This window comes from Pangasianodon hypophthalmus, chromosome 1, assembly GCF_027358585.1.
Source record: "Pangasianodon hypophthalmus isolate fPanHyp1 chromosome 1, fPanHyp1.pri, whole genome shotgun sequence".
Classification (NCBI taxonomy): Eukaryota; Metazoa; Chordata; class Actinopteri; order Siluriformes; family Pangasiidae; genus Pangasianodon; species Pangasianodon hypophthalmus.
Window position 1 is genome coordinate 31,425,875 of NC_069710.1, and position 14,705 is coordinate 31,440,579.

Sequence of the window (14,705 nt, forward strand, 5' to 3'; positions counted from 1 at the left end):
GAACCCAGAATTCAACAGTGCTGTGGTATGAACTGCAGTATTCTTTATTAAAGAACAGTCCTCATCATGAAGGATGTCTTTAAAAATAGTCCAAAAACAAAGTAGTTTTGCTTTGCTTTTGTTCTAAAGTCTTTCTTGGGCATGAAAATCTCCAAAAAAAAAACAAAAAACGCATGACTAGTGACTGTATCGTGAAGCTTCCATTATAACAATCACTAGACCGTTTATCGCCACATGCCTAGAGCTGATTAGTGAAGAAACAGAGCAAAACTGTTTTTCCCCAGGACGCTAAAGCATGTGAGGATTTGTGGGACAAACCAAACACACAGAGAAATAAATAAAGCATCGTCCCATGAGAGAGAGAGAGAGAGAATGAAAGAAAGAGAGAGAGAGGCCCCAGCCATGTTCACAGCACAGACGCTCTAAATAAAACATACGCCCGGGCCCCGTGTGGCGCTCTACATTCCTGCTTCGCATGTCCTAAATGCGATTTACGTGTAGCCGAATGTCAGGAGGTAAGACAGTAAACAAAGTGATGGAATTTGGGGTAATGAGTAACCCGGAGGGAAATAAACAATCGAACGGCTCCCAGGGGACGGAGGGTCAGGACAGCCAGTCCCAGAGGGAGGGAAAGCGACTGAGCGCTGGTGAGGGATGAGTTAGCGAGCTATCAAACATTTCTCTCTATAAAAGAACCACAGGGGAAAAAAAAGAAAAGGAAGAAAAGAAAGAAAACCCATGGTTCAAATTTTCCAATTTTGCCCAGTCAAGCTTCAACGCAACCCTGGTGTTTGTGGAAAGACGGTTTCAATAAGATCACAAACAAAAGCACAGAAGGCATCCAAAAAAGCGAGAGCTTTCTTGCCTTTTCCCGTAACAACTTTGCCCTGTGATCGTAGAGCAGTGAGAGAGTTGGCGAGAAGCAGAGAGTTCGAGAGAGTGAGAGAGAAAGAGAAAGAGAGAGAGAGAGAGAGAGAGAGAGTGTGGGGGTGAGTGAGAGAGAGAGATAGAGAGAGAGAGAGAGAGAGCTTACAGCGCAAGTAGTTCCAGCAGGAAGGGAGGAGCGTAAAACCCGGGCTGGAGTGAGTGGCTGAGAAGCGACACACCCCCTTCATAACAAGCCGGCCATCTCCCATCATGCACTTTAACTGTTTCCTCACCACACCGGCTCTCCAACTCTCAAACTCAGCCTCGGGGATTTTTCAGCTCACACTAACGTTAATGCCACGCATTAAAAACAGCTGAACAGCTGAGGAACGAGAAAAAAAAATTAGCTGGTAGTCATCATCATCATCTCCTCTTCCTGAACACTCTCTCTCTCTCTCTCTCTCTCTCTCTCTCTCTCTACCACAGTGCTGCTGAATTCTGGATTCTGATTGGTCAGAAGGTGTTGATTAATTTTCTATAACAGCAGCTCTGACAGTAATGCAGATTTATATGAATGCACTCGTACCAACATGTTATCGTTTCTATAGTAACAGCTTATTCACAGGACGCTAAAACTCACTGACATGGTGAAGTTTTCTGTACGGAGATGTTTATTTAATATTTATGGAAGGAGTCTCCAGTACCAGTCAGAGGTAAAGCTGTAATTCTATGAAAGTCTTCAGGACAGAGGAGTTTATGCTTTTTTTTTGTGTGGTTTCTCGGTAACATGACAAAGCTGCACTTTATTTTTTGTCTTACTGACATCATGGGAAAGAAAGAGAGAAGCAGGTGAGAGAACGACTGTTTATAGCTGCTATAACGTAAGTGAGAACAGGAACTAACTTTTCTCATGGACATTATAAATAAGACAGAAAAAATCCTTGTTCTTCAATGAATAGAAATTGTAAATGTTATAAGAGGAATAAAACATGTCAGGAGGTGCTGTTAGAAGAAAAATAATAAGTGTTTTATTTCTTACGTAATTATTTAACATGTCTGTCCACAAAGTACTTCTGCTTTTAAACCAAACATTCAGATTCATACCACATTTCATATTGCATTTAGAGAGTTTTAGGGCCAAATATCTCTCCATCTTATTATTTACGCATCTTAACAGTTAAAGTATAATTTAGCTGATATATAACGGGTTAATTAGCTTTATTTAAGTGTTTGTTAGAGACCTGAGAGTCAGAACCAGCTCTGTGAAGCGACTCTTCTCATCCCTGTGAGTTTTTTTTTCTCTCTTCAACAAATCAATCAACCAGATATTGGACTTTAAAGCAGACACTCTCACACACCGATCCTGATCAATCATGCTCAACTTCCCACCGACGACTCCACGCTGACTTTAAAACACACATTCAGAAGGTATTTGACATTGGAGGAGCTGGAATTTTAAACAGTGTGGATTTATATATAAAGGATAATTTTTCATGTATATATGGCATTGTGTTCTGACGTCACACCCGAATGACAGTCAAGTCATTTTACTTTTAACGGAGACTGCGTGTTGTTTACAGTAATTATACCACTGCTCAGCTGAATCCTCCAATCAGCAGGTGTGGATTAGTTTGCTGAATATTTACCATATTATTTCTAATACAGTAAGTCTCATCCACAGGCAGACGCTCCACGTAATCTAAGCCTAATAATAAACAGATTAAAGTGTAAAACAAAGCAATGCGTATTTTCATTACCACGGAGAAGTTTTCTCTTAGGAGACATTTATTTTATATTTATGGAAGGAGTCTCGAGTGTAGGTGCTTTGTAAAAATCTTTCCAGGGATCACTTAAAGTTATAGAAGCCATTATATTATAGTGCGTTCCAGTCCACTAATCTGATTGGACGAGTGGCGTTTCAAGAGTGCTGATCCTTAATATACTCACACTGAGACGACACAATGTAAAATTCCACTTCTAGCAACAGTCCCACTGAAACCGTTACTACAGTAGAGTTAGTGACATCACCAGCCGACATGGCCAATGATACCTTTCGTCAGAAGATGAAGAGGAAGAAGGGACACCAATTTCACTGGAAGCACCTTTAACAGGAATGTACACATCGATGTGAGCGAGCTACAGAGCTAGCCGACGTGCTATAAAGCGAGTATGGCTTCTTCGCGATCTATTTCTGTTCACGGAGCAAAAATAAACAAATTGTTTGGCCATATTGTGCCTGAAATGACAATTACTTGATATATATCTTAATATATGTTATATTATATAAGATATATATCAAGTAATTGACCTGTGACCTCACCAACCTCAGTTTTTTTTTTTTTTTTAAACAGATACTAAACACTAAATGTCATGTTACCAAAAGAAAGGAAAAAGAAACTGGAATGTGCTGTAACTCCTCGGCCCTGATGCAGAGCCTCAGGAACGTCTCACTACATTAAATGTAAGTATGAAGAGTTAAAAAATTGCGATGCGTCATTCATTATCTAATTAAAATTATAATTGGTGTGGTTTAAAAGGAATCTCCTACATGCAAACTCAAAAACTACTCTAAATATTCTGGATATTATTATTGTTGTATCAGCAGCTGCATTTCCAGTTAAAGGAATCCTGCAAGTCGGGGTTACTGCAGCACCCTCCGCTCCTCCACCTCCCGCGTCCCTGCACACACTGCATTAAACAAGGCGGCATTGTGCAACAAGTCACCAAGAACACGCTTTATTCTAACACTTATAAAGGCCGAGTGTTTGCTCCTTCAGATAAACATTTCATTCCAACACAAACACATCGTCTCGTAGGATTTCAGACAAAACACGTTTCTGCTTAAGCCGCTATCTATCCCAAAAACATTCCGGGGAAAAAAAAAAAAAAAGAAGCCCCCTTGGCTTGGAAGATCAGATTAAGCGTCCCTGCTGTGTTATCACACTGTACTCTGGTGCGTGTGTGTGTGTGTGCGTGTATGTGTGTGTGTTACAGTAAACAGCTCTCCTAGAGGGAGTAAAGAGGCCTGCATAACAAACCACAGGTGACGACTCTGGAGAGAAAGACAGATATACATCACAGCCCCGGGCAGCCTATGGAACGCACAAACACACACACACACACACACACACACACACTTCATACAGGCAAAGCATTTCACTTCCAGGAAATGACACACGAAGGTAAAAAGCGACTGAGAAACCACAGTGAGAATCACACCAGGCGACAGCATCGGCTCCTCCTCCTCGCCCTCAGCTCCTCCCTGTCACTTTACAATTGTTGAAAAAAAACGCCCCTGGATTAATACGCTTTACATGATTATAGTCGTAATGCTTTTTAAACCGAATATTAATACAGTACGGAGCGAAGAGATATACAGAACGAATATAGAATGTTCCGGTTGAGATTAGATGAGTGCATTGGGACTGGAATCCCACAGGAAGTGAAAAATCCTAAAGATATAAACCTCACGGGCCAAAAAAAAAAAATGTGCAGTGCTGCATAACGAAGCTACAGCCTTCAATCCTTCATCCTTAGTGATTGCCTGGTCAGGGCTGCAGTGGTTTAATTACACTGTTACTTACTATTAGTTTATTAGTTACTATTCCGCTATTAGTTTAAATTACACTATTAGTTATCAGTTAGTTTATATCTTAGGAAACAGAGTCAACTGCGTGACTGAGATTTTAAAAAACAGTTCCGTACGATCCTCTACAGGGCGTCCCAAAAGTCTCCAGACACGGGAGAAATGAATGTACCGCTATTCACAAAACATCCTGTACAAGATTGTACAATGAAATGGCACACACACACACACACACACACACACACACACACACACACACACACACACAGAGTCATCTCTCCCAACTATGGCTCCCAGTTTGGCAACAGTGTGGCGACAGTGTAGTGTGTGATGTGCTTGATATGTTTCCTGTTTCTGATCCAGCCATGAGAATGATTTCAATGCGTTCTTCTTTTGTCAAAGGCATTCTTAACGACTGTTTGAAATATAGTCTGAAATATATGAAAAATTTTGGAAGGCATTTTGCTAAAAGTGTTGCTTTCCCTGCAGTTGATTATGGAATGAAATGATGTAGCTGAGGATGAGGAACTATAAAAGCAAGAATTCCCTCACCATCCTGACACTGATAACGTTTCTAAACCCAAAGTGCCCCCCCACCACCCCCAGTGTTTCCAAGGACAGGAATTAAATGAGTATAACGAGTCATTTTTCATTCTTTTTCATTTATTTCAGTGGCAGACACAGATGGAGCAGTAAACAGATAGTGTCACTGTGTTACAGCTCTAACGTTCAGAATAATCTGCAGCTCAGTATGGAGGTTTCACGGTTATGTTCACTAAACCAGTGTTGTGTAAAATATAAAGTGTAAGATATAAAGTGTTGTGTTTGCTGTAAAATGGGCTCTAAGCTACAAAGTTAGGTTGTAGTTTATGACTTTCGGTGCAGCTGTACTGAACGTTATAGGAAGTGGATCGACTCTCTTTTGTTGTGCGAGCTTCATAACTGGCCACCTGCCAATAAAAAGTGAAAGTAAAAACACCCACACCTGAGATTTTTTTAGTTCTGATGCACTGCATGACAGAGCACCGTAGTAGCCTGGGCTGGGGATGAGCAGATTTCATATCCTGGCTGTTCATTTTTTTGCTTTTTTGTTTTTTCCTCATAGTTAGCCGGGAAGACAAGAAGGTTCAACGACCAGAAAAAGAAAATAAACCAACTTTTGCAACACAAACGTTTTCATTTATGTATGTTTAAACTTCACAGTGATGTGATGCGACGCTCCTTGGTGGAGTAACAATATCGTACGCTACTCATGCAGAATCTCACCACCTGCTGCACTACACACACCGGCAGACATGCGATCTAGCTGAACGGTTTTTATTAGCTGGATTAACTCGTGTGCACGGATGACTGATGATCTCAGAATCAGGAACACGTCAGGAACATGGAAACAAAGCCCACACACACCTCTCCTGCTCGCTACACACCGTCACCTCACGATGAAACACACCGAGGGAAAGTTTAAAGGCTAGCCTGACTGGAATACGGCGATGTGAAAGGAATACACCGCAGCTCATAGCTGATACGGCTGCTGACCACTCGGTGACGTTTTGCTGAAGTCGTAAACACGATGTGCTACATCTGAAGCTTCAGCAGGACTGGACGAGGACGACAGCTACACAATCGTCCCCTTTCCAGCAATCCATAAACTCATTTTTTTATCTCAGTCTGCACTTAACTAGCTAAATAGCTTGCTATAAGCTACTGCATCACATTAGCTAACACTGTTTAGCCTCGTTAATGAGGTTTCTAGGCAACGAAACACATGAGACTGGGAAACACACTGGAGCTTTTACTTACCCAGCATGCTAGCTAATACATTCATAACATGCCTAACTTTGCATTTATAAATAAATTTTAATTATGTATCAATTTATATATTTGTACTGATAGATTTGTATAAATTAAGTAAGTACATTCCAAAAAAAGACGTCATCAAAGTCACACTTTTCCTGTTACTGATTAGATAACATTCATCTGATATTCATCTGATGTACTGATTCATCTCAAGTCTAGAACACGACTGCGCTACACCCTATGTAGTGAGCATGTACAGTGTACAAGAAGTAGTTGCCTGAAGAGAGCAAAATTCAGTTAAATATTAGTTATGATACTGCAAAACAACAAGGTTCATCATGATTTTCTTTGCATGCCAAGCGAGAATTTGTACCTTCCATGGTTTATGTTTGATTTTTTTTTTAGATACCCCTCGCTGCAGAGCCAAAAGTCCAAGAAGTGGATCTGGATGTGATCTGGAACTCCTCCTATAAGCCGAAGCCGAAGCCCTAACCCACACAACGCTGTACAACACGTGAAACACACTCATCCAGCCTGAGACACACACACTACCCGCTGGACTTCTGGCTCAACTCCGCCCAGGTGGGAGGAGCTGGATCAGGTCTGACTCCACCCCATGGACTTTTGGGATACTTCGAGGGATAAATCTTAATAACTTCGAGAGAAAATAAAAGAAAAAGGGAACAGCTGCTATAATGTAAGGAAGATGTTCCGCAACATTAAATGCAACTATAAATGGATAAAATCTATAATGTGTGTATTTAGAGTGACAGTTTATAAATAATAGAATAACAGAGGAGTTAAACACTGTTCTTGGAAAAAAAACTCCAACATTGGGGTTGTAACAGTAAGTCCACGTCATTACACCAACGCCGTTGTTGATTATTTTCCCATAACAGCACAAGGCGGAGTGTTTTATTCGGAGTTTTAACCCTCACGTAAGACAAGAGCCTGCACAGCCCTACGGTTTTGTGGATAACTACATACTACACCCCATACACAAGAGCAGCAATTACAGGATTAATCCAAATCCTGGAATCCTGGAAATCTACTCAAACGCACGACGAGAGTCCAGGAAGCAGGAAGACGCTCGTTCCCGGCACCCACACTGTGCTGTAAACAGTCCGGCACTCTTTGCTCCGGAGGATCTGGACCTGCGTATCAGGTACCGCTCTAATCTGCCCTATATCAGCCCTGTTTATTCGCCAGCCGTCACCTGATCTCAAACAGGCCGCCCTGATTCCCAGCGCACGCCTAATCTCTACAATCCTGCATGCCACACTTCTCTCGCTCAAAGCAATGGTTTGAAAAGAAAAGAAAAAAAAAAAAAAAAAAAAAAAGATCCTGTTTTTAGGCTCTGAGAACATTCTAGAGAACACTCTTCAAAACCAGAGGAACCAGAAACGCCATAATGATTGATAAAGCTGGAAGAACAGAGCGCTCAGATGAAGACAAAGTAAAAATAAATAAATAAATAAAAATACTCTCGCTGGAAAAGTCAGCAAGGGTCTTTACTTAGGGCTGAGCGATACGACTACATCATAACCCACGATCAATTCTGTCACGATGCACTTTTCTGAAATATCAACGCTATCGTGATTCCTTTTCATTACTTTTTAAAAAATGTTTTCTAGCATTTTGAAATTCTGAAAGCACCTGATATTTCCTACTGATATTTCCCGCTGTTTTAAATCCTTAAAATTATTTATTAATTTTTTTTTTTCGTTTTTTTTTCCACATAAAAACTATCAAATTATTTTTGTTTTCTTTTTTTTAATGCCAGAATACTACAAAATACTTTTCTGCAATATCGTGTGCATCATAATTACCTTTTTTTTTTTTTTTTTTTTTTTTTTTTTTTTTAACATTTTTAAATCTTTTTTTTAATAATTACAACTTTTTTTTTACATTAAAATTGCTATTTTGTATTTACAGATTTTTCTGCTTTTCAGTGCGGAATCATTTTTTTTGGAAACACTTAATAAAAGTATCTTTTTATTGCAGCACTATTTCATCGTACACTGTTTGTATCGTGCATCACTGCAATGCCTTCAAGCTGTAACATTTTCTTTAAGAAGTGTAAACTGAATAAACCTTGGAAGCGGCTGGCTTAAATTTTTTTTTGTGCACTGAATTAATATAAGATAAAAGATTTTTTTTTTTTAATTTTCTGTTATTATTATTTTACACTACTAAACGTTTGCGAAGCCTTTGCTTCTTGAACAGAATTGAAAACATAACTTTTATAGCACCTCTTTTTTTAAATTAATTTTGTATATTTTTAATATAAATTTCCCATCTTCCCTGTAAATAGACCTACATAACTAATAAAAATTGAAGCCTTATTCCAAAATATATTCCCCCCCCACACACACCAAATGCCTTCAAGCTGTGTGCAGAGATGAGCTGTATATATCTTTATATATTTATATATTTCTCAGCCTCCTCCATTTCAGAGTGGCATCTCAGGAAGCTCTTCTTCCATGCTAATGCACCTCGGCACACTCGGCTGTCCCCTCCAGAGCGCATTTCTCTTACCGGCTTACTGGATCACTCACACACACACACACACACACACACACACACACGGAGGGAAAGGCACACAGGTGTACGCATGCACACAGTCTCCATGGAAAGTTATCTGAGGTTATCCATCACGCCTGACACACACATCTGCCTCTCCTCTCACAAAACGAGTGCTATAATGAGAAGGTGGGAGAAAGCAGAAAACTGCCCCCCCCAAACACACACACACACACACACACACACACACACACACACACACACACACTATAAAGCGCCAACTCTGTGATCAGACCCTACAACAACGCATCGTGACAAGGTACTGTATCTCAAGTTCCTCACTCGATAACATGGAAGTAGAAACACAAACACAACTTATCCAGGTTAGCTACACTCGTTAATCCGATAGCGACAACCACGCTGCTACACAACCGGCCTACAACACATTCACAACACCAACATGTGTTTGCAATAAACACTGCATGTTTTATACATCGTACACCCGCACACACACACACACACACACACACACACACACACACACACACACACACACAGAGAGAGAGACAGATAGAGCGAGCTGTAACATTATTGCTCACTACACAAGATAAAATGAAATAATATCTAAATGATTTAGTCGGCTTTTCTCCGGTCCTGCGTACGTGTATAGGGGGATGTTTGAAATTGTTCCGACGTGTGCATAGTTTCTGTACGTGGCTAAAAGACACTGAGTTCACCTCGTCCTACGTCACACTGTGCATTCAGAAATCTACAGTGTACTATTGCTAGCGAGATAAATTTAAAAATGAAGATTCTTAAGATTCCAGTAGATTAAATAATACACAAAATAACTACGGATACAAATAATAATCATTTTGATATCTAATTTTAGGAATGTTCACGCTGTAGAACACACTGTTCACCCTGTAGTCCCCGGAGACGTGTGTGCATGCGAGGGAGACGCAGCGAGACGTTAGAGACAGACGCCAAAGCCAGACCAAATAACCGACTTTTTATTGTTTATAAACACATTAACTTTAGCCTCGCACTGCCTCTCCCTCTCTGTCTCTCCCAGCCCCGCCCCTCACTAAGTCTGTGTGTAAGATCCTAACCAATCAGGACAGAGGATTCCCAGCGTTTCATAAAATACTCTGATAAGCTCTCGATAGCTGCTTCTCTACAAGATCACATGATCCGACAGAAACACTCTCTTGTAACGATGCTTAAATCATCATCAGTACATCCTCAACAATCAGATTTCAATAAGCTCAGTGAGTGAAAAAGTAAAGGCACCCCAGCAGAATTGCTTCAAATGTAGTGTCTGTAGGACGTACTTGCGTGCGGGCCTGGATGTGGGGGCGGAGTTTGTGGAGTCCCTGCGGTGCTGACCTCTGACGCGCCTGTCCGCGGGGGCGGGGCTCCCGGAGGGCGTGACCCCGGGACTGCTCTGCGGAGGAGAAGGTCCTTGCTCAGAGGGATTCACACTCTTATCCTCTGATGACATTCTGCGAGAGGAAGAGGTCAAAGAAGACATCACAATATGAAGCAAAATATCTCCATATTTCACAATACTGGTTTTGTGTGTGTATATATATATATATATATATATATATATATATATATATATACACACACACACACACACACACACACACACACACACACACACACACACAGATAAATGCACAATTTTCTTGGGATAAAATCAAGAAAATAAAGAGTTCAGTACTACTACAGGTGTCCCTTAAGTCCAGCATCATGGGAGGAAAATAAAAAAGGCAAAACAAAAGCTTTCATTTCCAGAACTTGCTCTACATTTCTGCAATTTTTCCCCAAAGCTTAAACTTAGAGCTCAAATCCAGTCAACAAACACAGAACTACTGACGACAGGTGAAAAAATATAAAAATATACATTAACCCTATGATGCCGGGCTCATGGGACACCCTGTAGCACTGACAAAACTAAACTTAATCTACAATTAATCTACAAAATTAATCACATAGTTACATTATTCAATTACTCAACACTGAAATGTTGAATGTAATAAAATCTGTAAAATCTATGCAAATTTTTTACATCAAATTAACTGTATCTAAAAACATCTGGGTTCAATCACACTTTAATATATTTCAGATAGATAGACTTTAAAATAAAGTCTATCTATCTGAAATATATTAAAGTCTATCTATCTGAAATATATTAAAGTCTATCTATCTGAAATTATATATATATATATTTATATATAGATAAATTTCTATTATCCATTTTAAAATTTAATTTTTAAACACCAAATCAGCTCAATCCGATTTTTTTTTTCTTTGTTAGGACACACCTACAACTGTAACTTACTTTTATTCTTATTTTATACGTTTGGTAGATATGCTGATATTAAACGCAGTGTATTTCTGTTGGGCGTGAGGGGGTGTACACTTTTGCACCTGACTGACCCGCGACATTCGGTTTTGCTAATCTGGCTAACAAACTGGCATCAAACCGCAGAAAGAACAACACTAATTTCATTCAGAAAGATCGAAGTGGGAAAATGTGATAAGGGATATCATAATACGTTCCGAGAAGTTCTCGTGATGTGATTTCATCACTACATCTCCATCGTATCATGTCGTATTGTATCACACACACACACACACACACACTCTGTAATATGAATGCTGAGCGAAGAGAGAAGACAGAGAGGAGAAGAAAAGTGTGGGTGATTCCTCACTGATGACAATAAGAACAGATCTGTACTCTGTGTGAGTGTGTGTGTGTGTGTGTGTGTGTGTGTGTGTGTGTGTCCTCTCAGCACTGTGCTTCAGCTCTCCACAGAACCCTACTCAAATTAATTTAGATCTTATTCAGGAGAAGGCCAGCGTCCTGCAGTGAACCTCACACTGAGATGATGAAGATGATGATGATTATTATTATTATTATTATTATTATTATTATTAGTGATGAAGGTAGTTCTACTGCAGAGCTGTCTCTGGTTTTAAACACACAAACACAGCTAGCTATCACTCCACAGGCTGACCAAGTGTGTGTGTGCGTGTGTTTTTCCTTCCCATGCCTCTCAGCCTTCATCTAACTCCAGACGTATAACAGCATGAGAAGATTTAATTTAGAGCAAAAATCTAAAACTCCAAACTACTCGAAATATTATTCAGGATTTTGATCACAATGATGAGCTCATATATTGCAGAGAGCCTGCTGTCTGTCTTTCTTTCTTTCTTTCTTTCTGTCTCTCTCACTCTGCCTGCCTGCCTCAATCTCTCTGTCTGACACTCTCTCCATCTCTTTCCCTGTAAGTGTCTCTCTATCTCTCTGTCTTTCTCAACTTGCTCTCTCCCCATGTGTCTGTCTTTCCGTCTCTCTCTTCCTGTTTTTCTATACACATCTCTCTCTCCGTGTCTTTCTCCAGCTTGCTTTCTCTCTCCCCCCTGCATGTGTCTGTCTCTTTCTGTCTGTCTCTCTCACACACAGAGAGAGAAACACGCACATCTCTCTCTCTCTCTGTCACTCTCTCCTTCCCTCTCCGTATTTGTGTGTCTCTCTCTGTGTCTATCACGCTGTCTCAGTCGCTCTCTCTCTCTCTCTCTCTCTCTCTCTCTCTCTCTCTCTGCCCCTCCTCACTGGAGCTGTTTGTAAGTTTTTAACCAATCAGGACAGAGGAGGGTTGGGGGGTGAGTCATTCAGCCCTGGCTCTTCCTGCACCACTTATCTGAGCTGGTGCCGACTCGCTGGCAGAAAAAACACACCACCACACGCACGCACACAAGCACACGCACGCACGCACGCACGCACACACACACACACACACACACACACACACACACACACACACAACTGCATACACACACACACTCACGCACATATGCACACATACACACAAGTACACGCACGCACACAGGCACGCACGCAATCAGGTTGACCCTCGATGCTCACCCACTACAAAAAGCTGTTTAATCTGAGAAATAAAATTCACGTATCCCAGAATCCTCTGCTCTCTGTTTTTATTGCCTCTGTAATAAATACTGCTCATTTTCATTACAAAAGCACTCGAATGTGACTAATTTATCAAAATAAATATTTTATATCCCCTTATACTTAATAAAATCATCTTGCACACATTTCTTTTTGGGTTTGGGCTCCCGGAGAAGATGCCACAATGACAGTGCCTTCCAGAAGTATTGGCACCCTCCGTGAAAATGAGTTAAAAGTAATACGTGAAATGAACAAACAGGTTTGCTGCATATCTTTTACTTTAAGCACGTTCTTGTGCATTTTTTCTACAAAACTCGGGTTTCAAAATGATCAGCACCTTTATTTTGTGTGACTCCTCTCCTGGGGAGAAGAAACAGCACCGAGTCTCTTCCTGTACACGCAGAACATGTTTAGACTGTTTTTATATTCTCCGGTTTGTGCACGTAGATGTCCTTTCTTTAATTCGGTCTCTTATATCCTCACAGCACGTTTATTTTTCACAGCATATTAAATGTGGCAGGAAGCAGTCCTGAATGTGGGACGTGTGAAGTGTGAGAAGCCACTTCAGTCCCAACAGGAAGTACAGCAGCAGCTACGTTGGCACGCAGTGTACACACTGGCCGTTACGTTAACACCAATCACACACTGACCTGTTTCAGTCTTCTTCTCCTAGACACCATATTTACGACCATATTTTTATCGCTGCATTCGAATTACCTCAGAATCAGCCTCCACGATTGTCTTTTGTTAGCAAGAAACTAGCCAGCTAACTGTGATGATCTACTGCATCTACACGTATTAACTGCATATCAGCATAACTCATTTAAAAGTAAAGAAGTGCTGCTTTGTTTACGGCTGACATCGTGGGCGGCCATTTTGATTTGACGTCACTTGCTGAACTCGGTGCTGAGAAGACCATTCCAAGTTCCCAAGCAGGAGTTCTGCCATTGAGGGGAATTTTTTTTCCATTCTTCCTAGTAACATGTTGTAAATTATGAGTTATGACTTTTAGTCGAATGTAGCGTACGACCATCAGCATGAAAGCAATGGTGGAAAAAACAAGAACCAAGAAGCAATACCGCGAAAAAAACAAAAAAACAAAACAAAACACACACACAGATGGTTGCTTTTGATCCATATCAAATCCCACGAAAAATATATACAGATCTGAAGTCAGAAGAGACATCACCAGCTCTAACATTCAGACGAGAGTCTGAGCAATTTAAATAGTACCGAAGTCTACTGGATGGTTTGGCAAAACAAAGCTGTGGCACTTAAATCCTAAACTTTGTCATATCTGGTCGGGTGAATAAACAGCAGAGTTTGTGGTGATAGCCCTGGTGGATATGTACATATGTATAAACTCACAGATAAAGCAACAAGCATCACAGATAATCAGCTTACAGCCACCTAGCTAACGTCATCAGACATAGCCGATGTAACTAGCCAGCCAACTTACCAGATATGAAGTGCTCATTACTGAGAATTAGCTCCAACGCTCTCGCTAAAAAGCACCTCCGGCAATCACAGCAGGTTGTAATGGCGTAAAATCGAATATTTTTCGTCGGTTATTGTCACGTCCTGCAGCGTAGCACACTGAAGGCATAGTGATACCGGTATCAGTAACTCCACAACCGTTCAGTCATAAATATCAGGGTGTGGTCATACAGTGACAGCACGTTAAACAGATCAGGACATAAGAATCTGAGGGAAATATCCAACCTATCCAATCAAACAAGGTACATTTACGTCCGTTTAATACAGCATGAAAAACAAAGGTATAGTCTCTAGAGAATCAGCACGACACTTAATTTCCTGAACATTTCACATCATGTACAAATTATAAACACAGATAGCATTCCCGTGGCACTTTTTTTAAATGTAAGGATATGACTAGCTAGTAAAGTTTACAATACATATAATAGATTTACAATAAATTATCGATTGTCAATG

The 14,705-nt window shown here is 40.5% G+C and overlaps 1 protein-coding gene across 8 annotated transcripts in view; it reads right to left on the bottom strand.

Moving 5' to 3' along the window:
* Positions 1 to 14,705, bottom strand: part of kmt2ca (lysine (K)-specific methyltransferase 2Ca) — a 161,217-nt gene that overhangs the window by 131,430 nt on the left and 15,082 nt on the right. For all 8 annotated transcript variants that reach the window (XM_034305542.2, XM_034305555.2, XM_034305559.2 and 5 more), the window contains exon 2: positions 10,108 to 10,278. In XM_034305542.2, the coding sequence (XP_034161433.2) occupies positions 10,108 to 10,277 (170 nt within the window). In that variant the 5' untranslated portion in view covers position 10,278. The remainder of the gene's footprint in view (positions 1 to 10,107; positions 10,279 to 14,705) is intronic.